General features: G+C 36.4%; 1 protein-coding gene across 1 annotated transcript in view; it reads left to right on the plus strand.

The window, feature by feature from the left end:
• The window catches only part of Capza2 (capping actin protein of muscle Z-line subunit alpha 2), a 40,561-nt gene extending 20,433 nt beyond the window's left edge, over nucleotides 1-20,128 (plus strand). The window contains exons 4-10 of the mRNA XM_085683707.2: nucleotides 761-824; nucleotides 3,846-4,052; nucleotides 4,730-4,809; nucleotides 7,922-8,000; nucleotides 10,319-10,390; nucleotides 18,337-18,399; nucleotides 18,633-20,128. Coding sequence (XP_085539833.1) covers nucleotides 761-824; nucleotides 3,846-4,052; nucleotides 4,730-4,809; nucleotides 7,922-8,000; nucleotides 10,319-10,390; nucleotides 18,337-18,399; nucleotides 18,633-18,773 — 706 coding nt within the window. The 3' untranslated portion in view covers nucleotides 18,774-20,128. The remainder of the gene's footprint in view (nucleotides 1-760; nucleotides 825-3,845; nucleotides 4,053-4,729; nucleotides 4,810-7,921; nucleotides 8,001-10,318; nucleotides 10,391-18,336; nucleotides 18,400-18,632) is intronic.
• The last annotated feature ends 647 nt before the right edge of the window (nucleotides 20,129-20,775 follow it).

The following is a 20,775-nucleotide window of genomic DNA, read 5'->3' on the forward strand; positions in this document are numbered from 1 at the left end:
TCTCTTTCTCTCTTGCTCTCCACCTTATGTTCTGAGACAGGGTGTTGCACTGAACCTGAACCTCACCCTTTTGGTTAGGCTTGCCGTCCAGTGAACCCCTGGGATCAGCCCCTTTCTGTCTCCCAGCACCAGATTGCAGACCATGCTGTGTCTTTACGTGGTTCCTAGATATTTGAATGCAGGTTCTTATGTATGTGCAGTAAACCCTTTTACCCTGAGCCATCTCCTTCTAGAAGATAGAGCCTGCCTAATTTCTTAGTATCACATTGATGAGATTATTCTAGGGGTATTTTTGTTACTGTTTTTACTTTTGCCTTGATACTGTAATTCCTTGAAAATGCATTGGTAATTCTTGAATATTTCTTTCTATTTTTTGCTATGGCTAGGTGTTCTCATTAGGCATTTATTCTCTCTTGTATTCAACTATAAGACTTTTCTCAATAGAAACTGTGATTATCACAGTACCTAGTCTGTAGACTAATTTCTTAAATAATTGTATATGTACATTAAAAATTGGTGGTCATTGCTTCCAGGTTCTTTTAATAAGTGGCTACTTATATATGCTGGTTGTAGTTTATTTTGCTAAGTTAAAAGCTGCATATCATTGCTTGTTTTTTTTTAAACAACCATATCTATAGTTTAGCTGTAGATAAGAGAGTTACAGCTTTATTAACCTTAACATGTACAGTATAGATTTACTGTCAGTTGATTTTGAAAAATATTAGTATGGTGTTGAATAATTGGACTTTTTCTTTTTTAGTGCATTTGCACAGTATAACTTGGACCAGTTTACACCGGTAAAAGTTGAAGGCTATGAAGATCAGGTATGTGCCATAAAATACAAATCACACTGCTTTTTGTTTTAGTTATAAAAGTGTATCCTGAAAGAATTATTAGATGGTATAATATTTTAATCATAGGCATTTACTGGCAGAATAGTTGAAATGCTCATTTATCAGAAAATCACTTTTAGCATTAACCCAGCTGTAATGTCTTACACCTGTTCTAGCTTTCATGAGACTGAGATACAGTAGGATTGCTAGTACTTCAAGGACAGCTTGAGTTACTTAGTGAGTACCAAGATAGACTGAGCTACATTGAATAACTTTACATTCAAAACCATGAAATAGTAACGTTCCTAGAAAATAGTTGGATTATATCTACAAGTCTTTTTGTATTCTCTTTTCTAAAACAAAACCCACAAAAAGTCATTACCATTTTTTGTTGTTGTTCTTTAGAGCGGTCATAGTCAGTGACTTGTGATTCTATTGAGTCATAATTACATGGTTTGCATCAACTCATGGGGACAATACAAGAGAAAAGATTGGAAAGAGTCTTTGGTTGCTTCTTTGGGACATTGTTATATAACTTAAGTTTTGTGGTTCAAGGGGAGAACTGTAAGACGAGACAGATTACTTGTAACTAAAAGGTAACGTACGTAGCTCTGCACGAATGTGAGTAGAGAGGTAGATGGGAAGTGAGGAGGGCTGGGTTCTCTTGTAGAGGACCCAAGTTTGATTCCCAGCAGCCACTTCAGACAGGTCACAGCTATCTGTATCTTCTGCTTCAGAGGATCTGCTGCCCTCTTTTGGTCTCCATCAGCATCTACACTCACATGAACAGACAGACAAACATACATACACATAATTTAAAATATGTTTTATGCTATATTCATTTCTTCAGAGATTTTGGTCCGTTGGATTTTTTCTTTTAAATTGGTTACCTTTACAAGCAATACTACATTGATTGTCTTTGTATTCTTGGTAACATTGACAATGATTGTCTTTAGATAAATCCATAGAAGAACATTTATTACATTAGAAAATGCATCTTTTTAAAATATATACTGTCTTCTAAAGTCATTTTAACAAGCTAGCATAATTTCAGTACTTCAAACCAAAAAATGTCTTAAAAAGTAGTGTATACTAATTTCATACATTGAGTGTAGTTTTAAGAACTTTTAAAGATTGTAACGAACAGTGGCCAGTGAGGTGACTTCATGGGTAAAAGCACTTGCTGTGCAAGATTGATAACTGGATTTTGACCCCTAGAATCCATAGTGGAATGAGTGGCCAGAGTCTCAAAGCTGTCCTCTAAGCTAGGCATGGTGGCACATGGCTTTAATCCCAGACCTCAGAAGGGGTGGATCTCTGAGTTTGAGGTTACCCTGATCTAGCGAGTTTCAAGACAGTCAGAGTTGTGAACACAGAAACCCTGTCTCTGAAAGAACAAAAACAAACAAAAAATTATCTTAATATAATTGCTGTTTGTCAGCTAAAGTTTAAAAAGTTAGCTGGGTGTTGGTGGTGTATGCTTTTAATCCCAGCAGAATCTCTGAGTTAGAGGCCATTCTGATCTACAGGATGAGTTCTAGGACAGCCAGGGTTACACAGAAAAACCCTATCTCGAACCAAATAAACAAATGAATAAAATTTTAAAATTTAAAGTTTAAAAGGTATTGTAAATAAGAACAGTGTTAAGCATTTACAACAATACTTCACCATTTTTAATGGTGTTTTGCCCTTCTCTAGAAAAGAAAATGCTTGAAAACACTTGTAAATAAAAAAATGACATACCAGTAATGGATTGGTGGATTAAATTATGTTAACACTATGGGATATTATGCAACCATTAAAGAGGATGGTGAAAGATAGCTGGTAGAATTTAAGCAACTTTAGGTGTTTGTGTTGAGAAAGAGTCCAGGTCTAAGTGGCTTAACAGAAGAACAGGACCATCAGAGCCGTATTATAGCCAAAAGGCAAAGCTTTATTCATTCAATCTGTGAACTGCCAGGCTGTCCCCAGGAGAAGGACAAATGAGTTTGAGGTTTTATAGGGTGCTTTTCATTGGGCAGGAATGTAGCCGGACAGCATTAAGGAAAAGAAACTGCACGGAGTTTGAGTGGTGGGTTTTCCTCTGGCCATTTAGGATAGCAGGAGACTGTGGTTAAGTTCTGAGGAGGCAAGGGATCTGCAGACTCGGGGGAAAGTATAGAATTTTCAGTTTCCCTCTCACCAATGAGACTGGGTTCCACATGGTCATCCATCTTGGTATTTTAGATGATTTTCATCTTGGCCCAAGTGTCTGGGCCAGCCCAACAAGATGCATAAAAAGGTTTATGTTTATATATGTATTTTTATCATTCTTTGAAAACTGACCCACAAACCATGTGTGTACATATTTATCTAACATACATTTATTACCACAAAAATTTAGAAAAGCTAGATCCTATGTTGTCAGCATGACTTACATCAAAGGGACGGGAAAGTCCTGTCACAGACTGGTACAACTACAGGAGAAAAGGGCTTTGTTTTGTTTTAAGTAAGACACAGAATAAAAGGGTTGTTCATGTATTTTTAAATGTGCATAAATGTATAAACTATATTTTAAAGTTTTGGAAATTAGTAGTAGTGATTAGTTTATAAGAAACAAAAGCACATGCTGGAGAACAGAAAGAATGTGGGCACCAAACAGATCAGGACTGGAGAGCTGTCTTGCTGGATTGAAACCGTCTGATTGACAGGGTCTTGGTATTTAGGAGCTTGGGCCTGCTCTCAGAAATAGTAAACTGTGGTTCATTGTGTGGGTAGGGGAATAGATGGGTGACTGGATAGCAAGTTCCCCTCTTAGAATCCAAAAATTGTAGTGAAAGAAGCTCTAATGTACACTGATTGAGAATAATATCCCTGGTATCTCTGTGGCCTACTCTTTTAAAAGAATATACTTGCACAACATAGTTAAAGCAGTTGCTTACAGTATAATTGTATGGTTTCAGAATGGGGCTTAAGTTTGTGACTGTGTATCCATGTTAATATTGTTTTCCTAATTTCATTTGAAAATTAAAGGTGTTGATAACAGAACATGGAGATTTGGGAAATGGAAAGTTTTTGGATCCAAAAAACAGAATTTGTTTCAAATTTGATCATTTAAGAAAAGAAGCAACTGATCCAAGGCCATATGAAGCAGAAAATGCGATTGAATCGTGGAGAACGTCGGTAGAGACTGCACTGCGAGCTTACGTGAAAGAACATTACCCGAATGGGGTCTGCACTGTGAGTCCCTTCTGTTCCTAACACATAGGAGACAGTTTGTGTAATTCCCTGAAATTTACAGTAATGCATAGAGCTAACAGCTATAAGTTCTAACTTTTTCTTCAAAGAATGTTTATCTTTCTAAAACTATATTCTCAAATGATAGAATAATTTTGCATTAAATTCAGTTCAGTTAAATTGAGATTAAATTCGGTTCAGACACTGGATTAAAGAAAATGGTGGCACTCTCTGTAGTCTTCTGTTCATGTCTCATCAGCCTGAATGAACTTTTAATTTGGTTACAGAACTCTTAGAACAAATAAAAAGTTTGGAAGTGGAATTATTTCAAGTATTTTATAGTTTAGTTTCCCGTTTTAATGTTATTTGTTTATTGACTTGAAATCTGAATGTCTTTTGTTTTTGAACTTTCCTAGGATTGCTGTATTCAGATAGATTCTTTAGCCCCCGAGTTTGGTCTTCCCCATAGCCATAGTGATCTTTAGAAATGCAAATAAGATCCTGCACAATCCCCCACTCGGAATCTTTCAGACATTTAATGTGAATAGAGTTTAGGCATCTAAGCTAAAACGACTATACATCATGGTTTATACCCACTTTCTACAGTACCTTATAGATGCTTAAAGTTAGGCATTTGTGGCCCTAAGTAAACTCACTGTTCTTGTTTTCTTTGCCAATAGGTGTATGGCAAAAAAATAGATGGGCAACAGACCATTATTGCATGCATAGAAAGCCATCAGTTCCAAGCAAAAAACTTTTGGTAAGTTAACGTTTTGTGTACTTAATTTTAACGTTGTTTATATTCCATGTAAATCAGACTCTACTCTGTGTGTGACCAAAAGTGATAGAAACTTGATAGGGAAAAACTACTGCTGTTTGAGAATTTGAAAGATAACTTGCTTCATAATGATAATCCCAGTTATTTGAAATGCAATAAATCTGATGACATTCATCACAGAGTATAGGAGAGCAGAACGAGTTGGGACAGGAACAGGGGGCAACCTCTGTGAGCAGGTATGCTTGCAAACTGACCAGGTGGTAGGGCCGTCTGCCCATGCTAAGAACAGGGTGCTCTGTGTGAGCCTTACTCAGGAGAGAGAACAGAAATGTTAAAACAAAAAAACAAGACCTAAGGGCTTTAAACTTGGGGACTTTTAGGTTAGATATTTTTTGTGGGCATGATTTTGTTGGAAATGTAAGAAGTTACAATCATGCTTTATAACTGTGTACACAACAGTTTGTATCCACATTTATTTTCCCTATTAATCAGGTGTTTGGAAATTGAATTTTTTCTGAGATTGTGTATTAAAAATGGAATGAAATCTTAGTTTTGCACCCCTTTTTGTTAATACATTATGAATATCAGAGTGAATATGATGAAAATATTGTTTACCTTTCAAGTATGTTGAGTTTTGATTCATTAACCAAGTTGTTTGGGGATACTCTTTAGGGTAAAGTTACAAGTGTCAGTGTCCCCAGTTAGACCAGCTTGGGTCCTAACCCAGGGCCGCTGCTCTATTATTAAGTCATGTCAGAAATAAATATCAGGTTCCATAAAGGTTAATCAAAAATATTTGGAGGAATGCAGATCCATCATCCATATCTAAATATATGCCTAAATGACAGACTACAGCTTCCTAAGGATGATAACATACAGAGGTTCTCTGTCTTTTCTCCATAACCCTAAACTAGTGAATCTTTAGAAAGTTATTATTTATATTTTTGTGCCAGGAAATAAAGTCAACTGTTGAGCTTGAGCTATTAAATAAAAATTCTTAGTAATCTTTATTTATAAATCTATTGGGAACTTATTACTAGCTTTCAAAAGTAAAACTCCTTTGAGCTTTACTATATAGGAAATGAATTAAATCTCTGGAGTTTTCTATTTTCATTATTTCATTTTACATACTGACCCCTTTTGTAAGTTATCACAGTGAATACTGTATCTTTGAAGCTAAAAATGATTTTCACTTTGTAGAAAAAAATAAATTTTAGGCTGGACTTGGTAGTGGACAGCTATAGTCCCAGCACTCAGGCCAGGGCACAAGGATTGCAGGATTAAGGACCACCTGTGCACGGTGAAGACCCTGTTTTAAAACAAAGAGACAAAACAGAAGAAGAGGGGTCTGAAGAATTTGTGACACTTCACTTTAAATCTTCACGTTCGTTTCCTCATGTATGGCAGTATTTAGGAACTTAATAAATATAGTTGAAGGAGCACACATTTGCAATTACAGAATAAAAGAGGGCTATAGACTTAGTTAAGTCTAAGACATGATGGCCATTTACTCTGTTGAGGAAAGGGTGTTGTTACTCAGTGCAGTAATACTTTTTGAAGAACATTTTGAAATTATTCTCAGATTGTGGTGAGTTAAATTTCTATTTTTCTTCGCATGGTCTGAGGCAGTATATGTATATTCTCAGAGTAATGCATGTATTTAGGGCTCAGTGCTTTCTTGGTGTAATGTCTTAATAAAAGAAATAACTTATTTTGGAAATGTGAAACAAAAATGATGAGATTTAGATTTTTGCAGCCAAGCTTCTTTGAATGTGGAAACATGTTTTTCATTATATTATCTTTTGCTGCCTTAATAGTTTTCAGATGATGTGTATTGATTATAGATATGAGGATTTTGTCATTAAATAGATGCTTCTCCTGGAGTAAAAAACCAGAAGTAATTTTATGGTGAATGGCCATATAATGATCCATTAATAGAAACTTTTAAAAAAAACTCAGAAAAGCATAATAAATGTTATTAGTATACAAAGAAAACGTGTCTAAAGAAGATTTCTGTGCAAAGAGTGTCAGAAAAATAGAATGAAAAGAGTAATGCACAATTGGTTAATTGTGTGTTATTAATTTTCTACTGTGAATGTGTTATTTTGTATACCTGTACCAAAAACCCTTTTGAAAGTCCTGCCATTTGTGTGAAATCTTAAACCTAATGTTGGAAAAGACAACTGTATTTACTCTTTCCAGTTAACAAAATCTAACTTATTCTTTGTTGTTACTTTGTGTCATTTGGAAAATGTAAAACAACTCCATTGTGTTTGGAGATAACCCATGATCCTTCAAAAGTTCAGTTACTTCTTAAATCACTTTAAGAGACTGGGAGATAACTCAGTTAATATTTCATGAGGATATGAGTTTGATCCCCACCGTAGGGGTGACGGTTCTTTCTCAGAGCATTGGAGGGGGAAACTGATGGACTTCTGGGGTTCTCTAATAATCCAGCCTAGCATACTTGGTAAGCTCTGAGTCAGTGAGAGACGGTGTCTCAGAAATCAAGGTGGATGCTTCCTTAGAAGCATTATCGGAAGTTGACCTCTTGTCCATACATGTGCCTGAATACATATATATCTCCCCTATGCAAACATACAAAAAGAAGTAGTTTAAGACTCTTAAACTTCAACTCAGCAGGTAAAGGCAACTGTTTGCCAAGCCTGATGCTCTTAAATGTGTTTCCTTATACCCACATAATAGAGGAAGAGAACCACCAAGTTTCCCTCTGATCTCCACATGCATCAGGTGGCACATGAATACATACACATATGCACAAAATACATACATACATACATACGTATGTATATACATGTTAAAACAATTCTTATGTTAGTTTTAAAGTATATTTTAAACTTTAGTTTTAGAATTGTGAATTATATTTATTATGTATGTCTTTTCTTGGGCAAAGATTTAATGTGTCTTAAAACTAAACTTTGAATCTCTTGAATGTTTCAGTGGTTATAAAATCTGTGCCCAGTGTCTTTCTCCTATTCTCTTACACATTGTAGCATTAAATTTAATCCTGAAACAATATTGATTCAAAATATTTTCCTTACCCTTATTTACAGCTGCTGTTTTTATTTTTAAGGAATGGTCGTTGGAGGTCAGAGTGGAAGTTTACAGTCACTCCTTCCACCACACAGGTGGTTGGCATCTTGAAAATTCAGGTATGAGATACAGCGATTATTATTTAAGGATCCCTAGAAGGTTCTGAACTAAGGCACGGTTAAGCAGCTTATACTTTCATAATACACCATAACCTTTCGATATTTTCTTTTCGAGCAATGGAAAAAACAAGCAGTGCTTTAAGTCTTTTAAATAACCTGTCATTTAGTTCCCTAGTCATTTAATGTCCTCAAGGATAGCTGACAGTTTCTAAAACAGGGCTAAAATTAGATGCTGCCATTTGGTCTCCTCTTCATACACTTTGTTCAGTTAAGCATTTGAATTGAGTGTGTTCTTCTGTAATCTGAAATAAATGGAGTTAGGTGAAGCATAATAATATATACATATCTTACTATATTATATATGACTTTTAAGTAACTTCTTGTTTGAGATGCACTAGAACTGAACTCTGGTTATTATGTAAATTTCATTATTTATATAGAACGTTTGATATAAGTAAGTGCGTGTTTGAATATTAATATTGTATATAAATTAAAGAAATGTGCTGGCTAATCTTTGTTTGGGTTCACGCATCACAGCATTGCCCATTGTGAAAATTAGCTATATGCTTAAAACTGTAAAGGCATCAGAGTACTGAAACATGTCATCTTATTTCCCTCTGTTGAAAACAGTTTAAATGTTTTTAGATTGTTTGGGAATTAGATCGTGTGTAAAGTGCTTAGAGTTAGACACAAAGAACTCTGCATAGCCGTTGTCGTTGTTAATGTTTTCCCTTTCACTTTGGCCTCAGTAGCTCTTACCTGGACAATTACATAACTTTCAAAAATGATGCCGCTGGCTGTACCTGCTTGTCCCAATCTACTTTCAATGCTTAGCATAGTACTTAACATGTACTGCAAGTTTATTTTGTTAGTTTACTCCCTGTCTTTCTTACTTTTCTATTGCTGTGAAAAGACACCATGACCAAGGCAATTTACAGGTGAAAGAATTTATTTGGGCTTACAGTTTCAGAGGGTGAATCCATGACCCTCATGGCAGAGCATGGCTGTAAGCAGGCAACCATGGTACTAAGAGAGCTAAGAGTTTACATCCTGATTCATCAGCACAAGGTGCTAACTGGGAATAGTGAAGGCCTTTAAAACCTCAAAGGAGCTGGGTGGTAATGGCACACACCTTTAATCGTAGCACGGGGAGGCAGAGGCAGGCAAATCTCTGTGAATTTGAGGCCAGCCTAGTCTACAAAGTAAATTCCAAGACAGCCAGAGATACATAGAGAAACCCTGTCTTGAAATACCAAAAGTAAAATTAAATAAATTAAAACCTTGAAAAGTGCCCCCAGAGACACAGTTCTTCCAAGAAGGCCACACCTTCTGATCCTTCCCAAACAGTTCCACTAACTCAGGTCCAAGCATTCAGTATATGTACCTATACTGTTCTTATGCAAACCCCACCATTATATCTCCTGATCTGTTTTTTCCATTGCCTTCACCAGAGATAATTTAAAATTTTAAATCTGTGTTTGTCCCTTTCAAGTTTAACACCATTTTTTATCCACACTAGAAATATTTATGACATGCAAGGCCCAAAGCTGACTAATGTGTTACCTGTGTATTTATATCTTCAGCTATTTCATTATTCCTGCTTTTTGTGTAGTTCTGTTACAAAATGCCACAATTCTATAATTTATCTCAAAGCCTTTTTTATTCCTTTGAGAGAATCTGCTAATGTGCTTGCTTGTATTGTATTGTAGAGTTAGGAACTAAGTCTTTTTAAAGGCCATGTATTTACAATATTATATAGCCTATTTATAGTATTGAGTCAGTTAATATTTATTGAGTAAATTCATTCTAAATTTGGGGGAAGTAATTGGTAAAAAATATACAAAGAAGCAATATTTGGAGAACATTGGTTTTGTTGTTTTTAGGGTTTGTTGTTGTTGTTGTATTCTTTTTTTTGAGACAGGTTCTCTGTGCATTCTTGACTGCCCTGGAATTCTTTCTGTAGACCAGGCTAGTCTCGAACTCACAGAAGTCCCTTGGCCTTTGCCTCCCAAGTGTTGGGATTAAACGCGTATGCTACCACCCCCAGCCAGAAGAGATCAGTTTTAGACATTCAGATTTGGACAACAGTAGAGTGGCTTTGAGGTAAAATATTCTGTGACAATTGTTGAATTTGTAAATAATAGCAGGAATATTTAGTCTCCTTCTGGACTTAAGACTGATGGAGTTCAAAGGTCTCTATCAGTCTAAAGCCCACTGGGAAAGTGTGAACATGGGGTGAAACTGGTCTGTTGGTGTAAGTGTTAGTGCCCTAAAAACCATATTTCTATAATGCTTGCTTTATTTTCTTTCTCTAACAGGTTCATTATTATGAAGATGGTAATGTTCAGCTAGTGAGTCATAAAGATATACAAGATTCCCTCACAGTGTCTGTAAGTAATCAGTTCCCAATTGACCATAAAATAACCTAATATTTCTGTAAAACAGTAACTTTACCGTTGACTTTTAGTGATATTTCTCCTTCACATTAAAGAGATTTCAAGTAGATTACAGTTGGTGAGGAATTGCAATGCTGTACATTTTGGGCAACTTTGGGGTTAATTCTCATATCTTTGAATTCATGCTATTGAAGTGTAAAGTTTGAGATTATTGTGATTGTGCAACAGGTGCTACTGTCTACTTCCTGGTACGATGGATTTGTCTGTTACGGACATTTCACACAACTACAATCTTTTCATAATCTTTTTTGTTATTGGCTTCTTTCCAGTTTAATGGTTTTGGTCTTTGTCTTCTGTACATTTTAAATCCCTTGTGTTTCCAAATAGTAGTCCATTGTATGGGTTTGCACCTTCATTCGCCCTCCAGTTAGTATAGGCATTGCTGCTTTTTAGCTTGTTTTGGATATCCATGTACTATTTTGTGTAGACTTTTAAAAAAATTTATTTTACATAGGAATGGAATTGTTGACTGATATGGTATGTTTAGTATTTTGAATTACTGCCTGATAGTTTCCCAGAGTAACTACCATTTTAGTTCCACTAGAAGTAATTGAGGGCTCCTTATTTTCTCCTTCCTTTCTCAAACTTGGCTTTTTGATTACAGTTGTTTGTCTTCAGCTATCGGCTCCTGTGACAAAGCACCATGACCAGAAGCAGCCTGAGGAGGAAAGAGTCTATTTCATTTTGTACTTTCCAGGCTTTGTGTCTTAGTCACTTTTCTGTGGCTGGAATAAAACTCCAAGACTGAGGCAACTTAGAGATGGAAGAGTTTATTTGGGACTTGTAGTTACAGAGGGGTAGGGCTCCATCGTCTTCATGACAGGAGGCAGCAGGCAGGGATGGCCCTGGAACAGAAGCTGAGCGCACACTTTTTGATGCACAAACAGGAAACAGAAAGCACACTGACAGTGGTACCTGTCCTTTGAAATCTCAGTGCCCACTCCCAGTAGTATGCTTCTTCTAGCAAGGACATACCTCCTAATCTTCCCCAAGCAGCCATCCACTAGTGACCAAATATTCTAATAGGAGCCTTGGGATCCATTCTCATTCAAGCCACCACACTAGCATCTTGAGAGACTCAAGGCAGGAACTCAGAGCATTAACTGGAACCAAAGCAGACCATGAAGAAGTGCTGCTTTTACTGACTTGCTTCTATGGCATCCCCAGCTTGCTTTTCATGTGCCCAGGGTACTGCACACAGTGGACAGTCTCTCCCACATCAAGCTTGATAATCAAGAAAATGCCTCCAGAGACGTCCAGGGGCCCATCTGATAGAAGCAGTTCCACAGTTGACATTCTCTCTTCCCAGTTGACTCTAGTTTGTGTCAAGTCTGGCTTTCTATCTCCCTGATAGTTAATTAGGTTGATCTTTGTTGTGTTTTTATTGGCCATTTTTAGGGTGGAAGGATTGGTGTGTGTTCAGATCCATTGCCTATTTCTTTCTGTTTATAGTTTAGTTTTATATGAAAGTATGTTTTGCTGATATGTCTGTCTATGTACAATATATGAACATCGTGCCTGCAGAGGCCAGAAGAGGGCTTTGTGTCCCCTAGAACTGGAGACACAAATAGTTGTTGAGCCACCATGTGTGTGCTGGGACTGGAATCCATGTCCTCTGGATAGCTGAGCAGAGCCATTTTCCAGATCCTTGTAAAGAGTCTTTCTCTGTCCCACCAGCAAACTCCCAAATAATGACATAGAAATTTACTAATTATAAAATCTTGGCCTTAGCTTAGACTTGTTCCACTAGCTCTTTCTTATAATTTAACCCATTTATATTATTCTACGTTTTTGCCTCACAGCCTTTTACCTTTCTTTCATTCTGCATGTCTGACTCCCTCTGTATCTCCTTAGTATCCCCCTGCACCTCCATTATCTCCTCCTATTTCCTCACTCTGTGTCAGAAGTTCTGCCTGTACCTCCTGCCTAGCTATTGGTCTCCGCTCAGCTTCTTATTACATCAGTCATAGCAATATATTTTCACAGTGTACAAATATCCCACAACATTTTCTCCCATTTTTTTGTCTAAATAAAAAGGAAAAGTTTTAACTCTAATATGGTAAAATTATACACAATAAGGACAATTGTCAAGTAAGAAGTATATTTACAGTGTCAGTCTATCTATATTTGGCAAATTTAGAGAAAATATTCCGTTATCTGTTCTATCAGTCAATCCAAGTTTTGTACCTAATTTACTTTTTATTATAAGTTACCCTAACTTATAATACCAACACAAAAAACAACTTAAGCTTTTATGTGTGTCAGCCCTGTAAACTTTACGTCTCTTATGTAAGTTTCTTTTCTGAAACTTTCTTTTTTTTGGTAACAAAGAAAACAGTTACTTTAACTATCTCCTCTTCAACTCTATCAGATACCTGGAAAGGATTTATTACCTGAGTAAACAGGAAGTGCAACGCAAACATTTCCAAAACTATAGAAATGACAGAAACACCTGGCTGCCTGGACAGTCACCCAAGGTTCCTCTGCAACATTGGGTCATCCATCTTTGACCTACAGTCCTAGAATATCTGACAGACTTTGTTATGAAGCAGGGATTTTGAAGGACTGCTCTACCTTGTCTTGGCAAAGTTTGGCGGTCGCCTACTTTTGTGTCCTGCTTGTCCAATTTGAACAGCATACCATCAGCAGTCGAGGCAAGGGCAGTTTCTTGCCCATTGGCTAACTTTGCCACAATAAATATAAACTCCATATGAAGGTTCTTCAATGCCCATCATCTTTTTTTGAAATAGATTGGTGTTTCCAGGGAACAGATGTGTCTCACTGTCATGAAAAGCCTTATGTTATTAAGACATCTTAAATGTCGTATTCTTAAAGTTTCTGAAGTGTTTGAAGGCCATCTATCTACCTATCTAAAATATATCTCTGTATGGCCTTGAACACATCTAGTGTGACTTCAAGTTTGATTGTAATAGATGACTAAACTACTAAGCTTAATTATTCTAAATAGCGTTTAAGGACTAGAAATTTACATTATATTTTGAAATGAACTGCATAGGTACAATACCTTAGACAAGAATAGAAACATATATATAGTAGTACTAAATAAACTTAAATTTGCATCAGTATACAAAATCCATACCAGTGTAAAATATGAGAAGCTAATGGTTGTTCAAAAATAGACTCAACAATCCACTCTTTTATTCCATCATTCCTATCTCTAGTCCCCATTTTTCCCTTCAGAAAGAGATCCCTGGATCTGATCTCCTTTATTTAGTTCTTTTTCTGACCATGATGAATAACAACTTGTAACCAGCCCCCCCCACACACACACACACAAAAATAATGGCAATTATCCTTAATGCACTGAATGACCAAAAACACCCACCCTACCTCTTGGGGATGTGGACATTGTGTTCTGTAGACTGCTTCCTATTGTCTGGTGGGAGTGACATCTTTAGGGGACCCTGAAAAAATTGGGGGTAATGATCAAGTCCTGGGAAAGCTAGCTGTATCATTTGTTGTCCAGTCTCTATATGGTGGGTTTATTTGAAGTCCTGGCTAGAGTAGTCTGTGATGCTGGACCATCTCAGCTAGCAGCTTTGAAATGTTCTGAATGCAGAACTCTGAGGAAACTTCAAGAAAGGCATTTTGAGAAGGTAAATCACCTGAGCAACTTGTCTTTATTGGTGTCCTTTTTTCCTTTCTGAAAACATAAGCTTTTAAAGGTAACATACATATCTGCTATTAACACAAGTGTGAAATGTGTGGTGTGCACTAGTCAGCTAAAAGATGATTTTTTTTGTTCCATTTTTGAGCAGGTACAAGGCATCTGTCAACTTTTTACGTCCATTGGATTATATAACCAAACCTCTATCCATGTCGTATGAAAAGATGGCATGTAATAATAAGTCATGAGGACTCTATAGTCAACAAGATTTATGATGTATCATCCAGTCTCAGCTGTTTCCATGTTGAGGGATCAGTTTACCCAGCACCAGTCTTTCTTGACGTTTTCCCTCATGTCTCCAACCAAGATCTTCAGGGGGTCTCTTCCAATGAAATTTGATCTTTACTAATTTTGAAGAGAACCATACTTTTTCTTTTCCTATGTAAACAAAGGCATAGCCTTTCCCCCAATGCAGCACGTTATCTGACTTCCATTTTGAAGCCAAGTATGTAAGCTGATTTAACTCAGCAGTCCCTTCCACAATCCATTGTCTCTCAGCAGCTGTCATTCTCTATTCATTAGCATTCAAAACATCCAAAATCAATAAAGCACCATATACACTCCAAACTCCCTGTTATAGTATTTCCATCCTTGTGTGGTGTATTCTTGTTCTCTTTTTTTAAATTTATTCTCTCTTTAAAGACTTTATTAGTTTTGAACTATTTATTTTTTAATGACTATCTATACCCTTTTTCTTTTTTTAAACCTATACACATCGTTAAACTGCAGATTTTTTTCTATTTGAGCCTGCTTTACTGCATCTCTGTAACATTTTCTGTCTGAATGAGCAGACAGAAAACTATCAGGAGACACCTTTCTCTACCATGGCCCTCATGAGAGACTGCAGAACTAGGAAGCTGCATTTTACTTTGTGTGTTTAGAACTTATTTCAAGGTAGGATTTCTGTAGCTTTGGAGCCGGTCCTGGAACTCGCTCTTCAGACCAGACTGGCCTCAAAGTCTCACAGAAATCCACCTATATCTGTGTCCTGAGTGCTGGGATTAAAGGTGTGTGCCACCACTATCTGGCTGGAACTTTTTTTTTTTTTTAAAGCTTTCTCAGGTTTTAAGTGGAAATGTATGCCCCTTGTTAGGTGTCATTTGTAACAAGTCTTTCTCTGTCCCACAAGCCAGCTCCCAAATGACAACATGAGACTTACTGATTATGAACACTTGACCTTAGCGTAGACTTGCTCCACCAGCTCTTATAACTTAAAGGAACCCATTTACAGTATTTACGGTAATCTCTGCTTTGCCTTGTGGCTTTTTACCTTTCTTTCATTCTGTATGGTTGACTCCCTCCATGTCTCTTGACATCTCCCTGAACCTGGATTATTTCCTCCTACTTCCTGTCTCTGTGCTGAAAGTCCTGCCTATACCTCCTGCCTAGCTTTTGACCATTCAGCTTTTTATTACAGCAATGCATTTTCACACTGTGTACAAATATCCCACAACAGCCCCTATTGCCAATTTCTTAATTGCTTATTTCTGCTTTTGCTATTGAGTTGTAAATTTTATGTATATTTTAGATGTGTGTCTGGGATCAGGTAATTTATAAATGTTTTCACTTTTCTGTGTTTAATCTTTCAATTTAAGGTCATTTGCAAAACAAAACTTTAGTCTTACTGTATTCATTTTCTCTTCTATCATTTGTGCTTTTTGTTATAGTAACAGAAACTACTGCCTAAACCAAGGTCATGGAGATAAGTACATGACCCTGTACCTAACTTTGAAACCATACTGTATGTTTTAAGTTCCTTCAAATTGAAGAGTTTTACATTTGTTTTTTATTTCTCCCCAGAGTTCTTTCACTGTTCATTTAATTGACTGCATCTATTTTCTTGCTGAATTTTTTTAACTTCTAAGATACTAACAGTGACATTTTCCTTTAGACACTTGTGTTTATATACTAAAGTACCAGTGTAGTGTTAGTATTAATTTTACAGAAGCATTAGCTTTAAAAAACCATTTATGATTCTTTTAGGCCAGGTGCTACCAGAGAAGAAAAATAATATCTGTTGATACAGGTTCTTGTGTATTCTGAGCTATCCTCTATCTCCAAATTCTCCTGTCTCAGCCTACCTTGTGTTGGAATTGCTAGTGTGGTTACCAGACCTAACTCCTTTTTGTTTGTTTGTTTTTTTCTTATTGTTTAGGTAGTTTCTACTTTTAATGCTGATGCTTTTATAAACTTTACCAGTCATATCAACTTATCTATACTCCAAAAAAATATTATTTCCTTGAAGTTGGGGAAATTGCCATTTGCAATTATCATATTGATCAAAAAACAAAGACATGCTACATCATTGGAGAGTTTGATAACAAAGATACATGGTACATTATTGGGTAGTTTGAGATTATGGAAAATTACTGTAAGATTTGTGCAAAAACTAGTCGGGCTATGGTGGCACACACCTCTAATCCCAGCATTTGGGAGACAGAGGCAGGTGAATCGCAGTGAGTTCAAGGCCAGCCTGGTCTAGAGAGTGAGTTTCAGAACAGACAAGGCAATACAAAGAAACCCTAATCTCTACCCCCACTCCCCCCCCAAAAAAACTTGTGCAAAACTCATAGGCTAGTGTTACATGAATTAGTCATAGTAATCAGACATCACTTGTATTGTAGTTCTAAGTGTTTAAGAGGTTTTAATGTTTTTTCATTGTTATATAAGTGCATGTATACAAATAAATACAGCATATTCACATATTACTATATTAGAGAATTTGACAGTGATATTTCATTTAAAAACATAGATAGCTATTGATACTTTATTACCACCTGAATTTTTGTCTGGACTCCAGTCAGCTAGTGAGACAGGATAGTGTACTCCAGAGCAGAGTGGAGGATTCTCTAGGGAAAGAGACTGACATGACATACTTACCCCTGGGTAGGTATGAATGGACAGTGGCAATAGACAGTTGTGCTGACATAGATTTTGGGTAGACTTCATAGGATTTCTAAAGTCTTTAGAACAGAGCTTCTCTTCAAGGTTTTTCTGTTGGTTGATTGACAGGCCCATTTGCATTGATACTTAATAGAGGGGATATTGGTATGTGCTTTTGTTTGTTTGTGTTTAACAGAGAGCTTCCAGATAATTAACAATCTTAAAGGATTTAGATAGTTGATCTTTTTATGAACTTTGTGTCTCCAGTGTTAAGAGATAAGAATCTTAATCCCCTCTCTTCACCCCTTCCTTTTTTTAAACCAGTAGTAGAATCCTCCAGATTCAGTTGCTGGTTTTATAAGCTGTTGATTATGACCAAGTGAGTCATTTTCATTGTCCTTCAAGCCTGCTTTGTGTCACTATTAGAAAAACAAGCACAACCATATATTTACATGATAAAATTTGTTTTTGAAAATATTTAGAATAAATGTACTTCAGTTTTAAAAATGCTCTTCTTAATTGTTAGGGTTTTAAAAGTCATGGTAAATATTGCACAATAAATATTTAGGCAAACATGATTAACTAGGAATCTATAACATGTTGTAATTGGATTTTTCTTCTGTATATTACTAAAACATCACTTAATTAAAAATACTGAGACTAGTCGTATTCTGTGACCTTTAAAAATATTTTTGCCTAGTTCTCCTTGGACATAGAGTATAATCAATTTTATAAATTTTTTAAGTGTGTGTATTTGTGTGTGTATCTCTGCATGAAGGTATATATGCGTGTGAGTGTGGACTCCAGAAGAATTGTTGCTCCCTTAGAGCTGGAATTGAGGATGTTTGTAGGACAACCAGCTTGTGACTTCGTTCCTATGACCAGAACTCTGCTGTTCCTGATTGTGTAACAAGACCTCTTTTTATTTTTATTCTTATTTTTTAAACAGGGCCTCACTATGTATCTCTGTCACTAGGTAGATCAGGCTGACCTCAATTTAATAGAGAACCATTCACCTCTGCCTCCTAGTGCTGGGATTAAAGGCGTGTCCGCCATGCCTGACTGCAGCAAGAGCTTTTAAGCTCTGAGCCATCTCTCCAGCCACATTGTTATCTTCTTTGCTTGTTAGAATCTTCATCTGCACTATTTATTAAATAACTTAAACATGGCTTTAAAAATAGTGGGTTAGTGGCAGGTAGTATGCTTGCCTAACATCTACAAATTCCTGAGTTCAAGACCAGCAGTGAAGGAAAACAAGTAAATTAAAAAGTAACGGTTCAGTTTTTATTTACATTTTCTTTTGTTTCAGAATGAGGTGCAAACAGCAAAAGAATTTATAAAGATTGTAGAAGCTGCAGAAAATGAATACCAGGTATGATTATCAAAAGTATCTGTGTTCACTGAGGCTGGTTCTGAAATTCAATAGCTACTTTAAAACAGCTTTTAAGTCCGTCCATGTTGGGGTTTTTAATTCATTGTTAGACAGTGAAACGGACTGCTTAATATTATTCTGAGAACACCCTATGTTGTAAGAAGTTGCTTCTTTGGTTTGCTTTAAATGTCTAACTGCTGTTTTTTGGGGTTTGGGGGTTTTGTGTTTTGTAGACTGCCATCAGTGAGAATTACCAGACGATGTCGGACACTACCTTCAAAGCCTTACGTCGACAGTTGCCAGTTACACGTACTAAGATCGACTGGAACAAGATCCTTAGCTACAAGATTGGCAAAGAGATGCAGAATGCATAAATGAAAGTTGCATGACCAGATTGTTTTAGTGTCTTTACGTTAAAAAAACAATTATTGCGAAAAGTATTCTGAACTGTCAGGCTGCCCAGTCAGATGGGCTGTTGCCACTTAAATCACTGTAATTGACTAGTTTGGTTAGAGCACAGAGCTTAGCTAATCCGCCATTGTTTTCATTGCTTTTGTTCTGAGAGTTGGAAATGAGTTTAGTATGAGTCTTTTACTCTGTTCCTCCTTCCTTACAGTGAAGAGGTGATTCCTCTGGGTTATGTTTAAAGGGTTTTGAAATATTTCAAAAGTATTTTAATTACCAGGACCCTGAAATTGTCTTTGGCTTATGAAAGGGGCAACTTTTGATGTTAGCCCAGGTATTTTTAGTGGGGTCAGTAACAGACACTCTAGTTAAGGTGGTTGATGGACTTAGCCATGTATGCTGCTAAAGAAATTGTCTACCTTTTCCTTCCACCTCTTCCACGTATGTCAGATTGAGATTAGAGGGAAAGCATTTTCTATACCTGTTATGTTAAAACCTTCGCAGTAAGGTTATTTAGCTAGCTTAGTGTCTAACTAAACTTTTTTAAAACAAGGCCAAGGTCTGTTGCTGTTTTGAGATTCTGAAATTAAATGAGAATACTTATTTCAGAAATGCATTTAATGCTTTTTTTCTTGTGACAGTTATGCAAATTAGCTTGAATTCCATATGTCCCTGAGTTATTTTTATCACAAAGCCACAAGTGTATTATAAGGCAGATTGTAATATATATATAATCCTAAACTCATGACCATGTCTCAGTTGATTCTCCCTCCCCTTGGATTGAAACTGAATTTCATTGTGACATTAAAATGGCAAAATTTGGTATTTATTTGAGTAAAAACGTCATTTGCCAGTGAATCATACACACTATTTTAAAATACTTTCTTTGTATATTGTCCTTCTTAACAAGTTGTAAGTTAGGAAATTTGGGCGTCCACATGGTGTGCAGCTGCATCTTTGGTTCTCCATCTTCCTATGCATCATGAGCATGTTTGTGATCCTTTAAAATATATCACTGACGCCACAGGAGTTCAAGCCTTGGTGAATGTTAGCATTTGCTATGAGGAGTTGGTGGATTTGTGGTTTCATTCAGTAGTTTGCTGCTTATACTCGAGTGGAATCCATTCCTCATGTACTCCTGCAGACATCTGGGCCTGAAAATGTTTTTTTTTTTTTAAAAAAAAGCCACTTTTACTATGTATAATAAAATATTTCATTAGCTTGAATTGTATAGATTTTTAAAAATTCAATGAGAGCATGTTTAATTTCTTTTTAAAATTACTGTTGGGCTTCGAAAGCATTGCAAATATATGACATTGTCACAGTTTTGGCTAATTTTTTCTTTAGTTTTTAAGTTGGGACATCAGGATTTCTAAGGAAAATGAACTGATAACATTAATTTTCTGTTCTGGCTTTTAAATTTGCTAAGTTGTATGAATTGAACTAACATGGGTTTATATCCATGGCAGCCAGTTATTTTGTATTTTTCTGTTCTAGAGTCTAGAATATATTTTTGAAAATATATACAACCTTTTAAATTGGCATGTGAAACATGAAATTCCTCCAAAAATTCAGTCATACCAAGATAGTGATTGTACAATTTTAGAGTCTGAATATTTTGTTAACTTGAAAGAAGATTGAAACTTTGGAATACCTAAAATTTGAGGATTGTTTTCATGGGAGCTGTAGTGGCTCATCTGGTACTTGCTGAGGAAATTGACATGTTCCGTGAGAGCCAGGAGAATCGATGGATTTAGGAAGCTACTACAGTGGTCCAGGTGGAAGAAAACGCTGACTTGGACATGGGTGGTAACATTAAAGGCCGTGTAGTAGGAGGCAAAGTTAGTGATAGTGGCTGCCAGTGTGGTGGGAGACATGAGGTGTTTTTACCTTGTGGAATTAGGGTTAGGCCAGCCAGTTTGGTGTTTGGACCCAGGAGGCTGGCCAGGGGGGGGTTGGTTTTAGATTTTA

Source organism: Myodes glareolus, chromosome 25, assembly GCF_982192425.1.
Source record: "Myodes glareolus chromosome 25, mMyoGla1.1, whole genome shotgun sequence".
Classification (NCBI taxonomy): Eukaryota; Metazoa; Chordata; class Mammalia; order Rodentia; family Cricetidae; genus Myodes; species Myodes glareolus.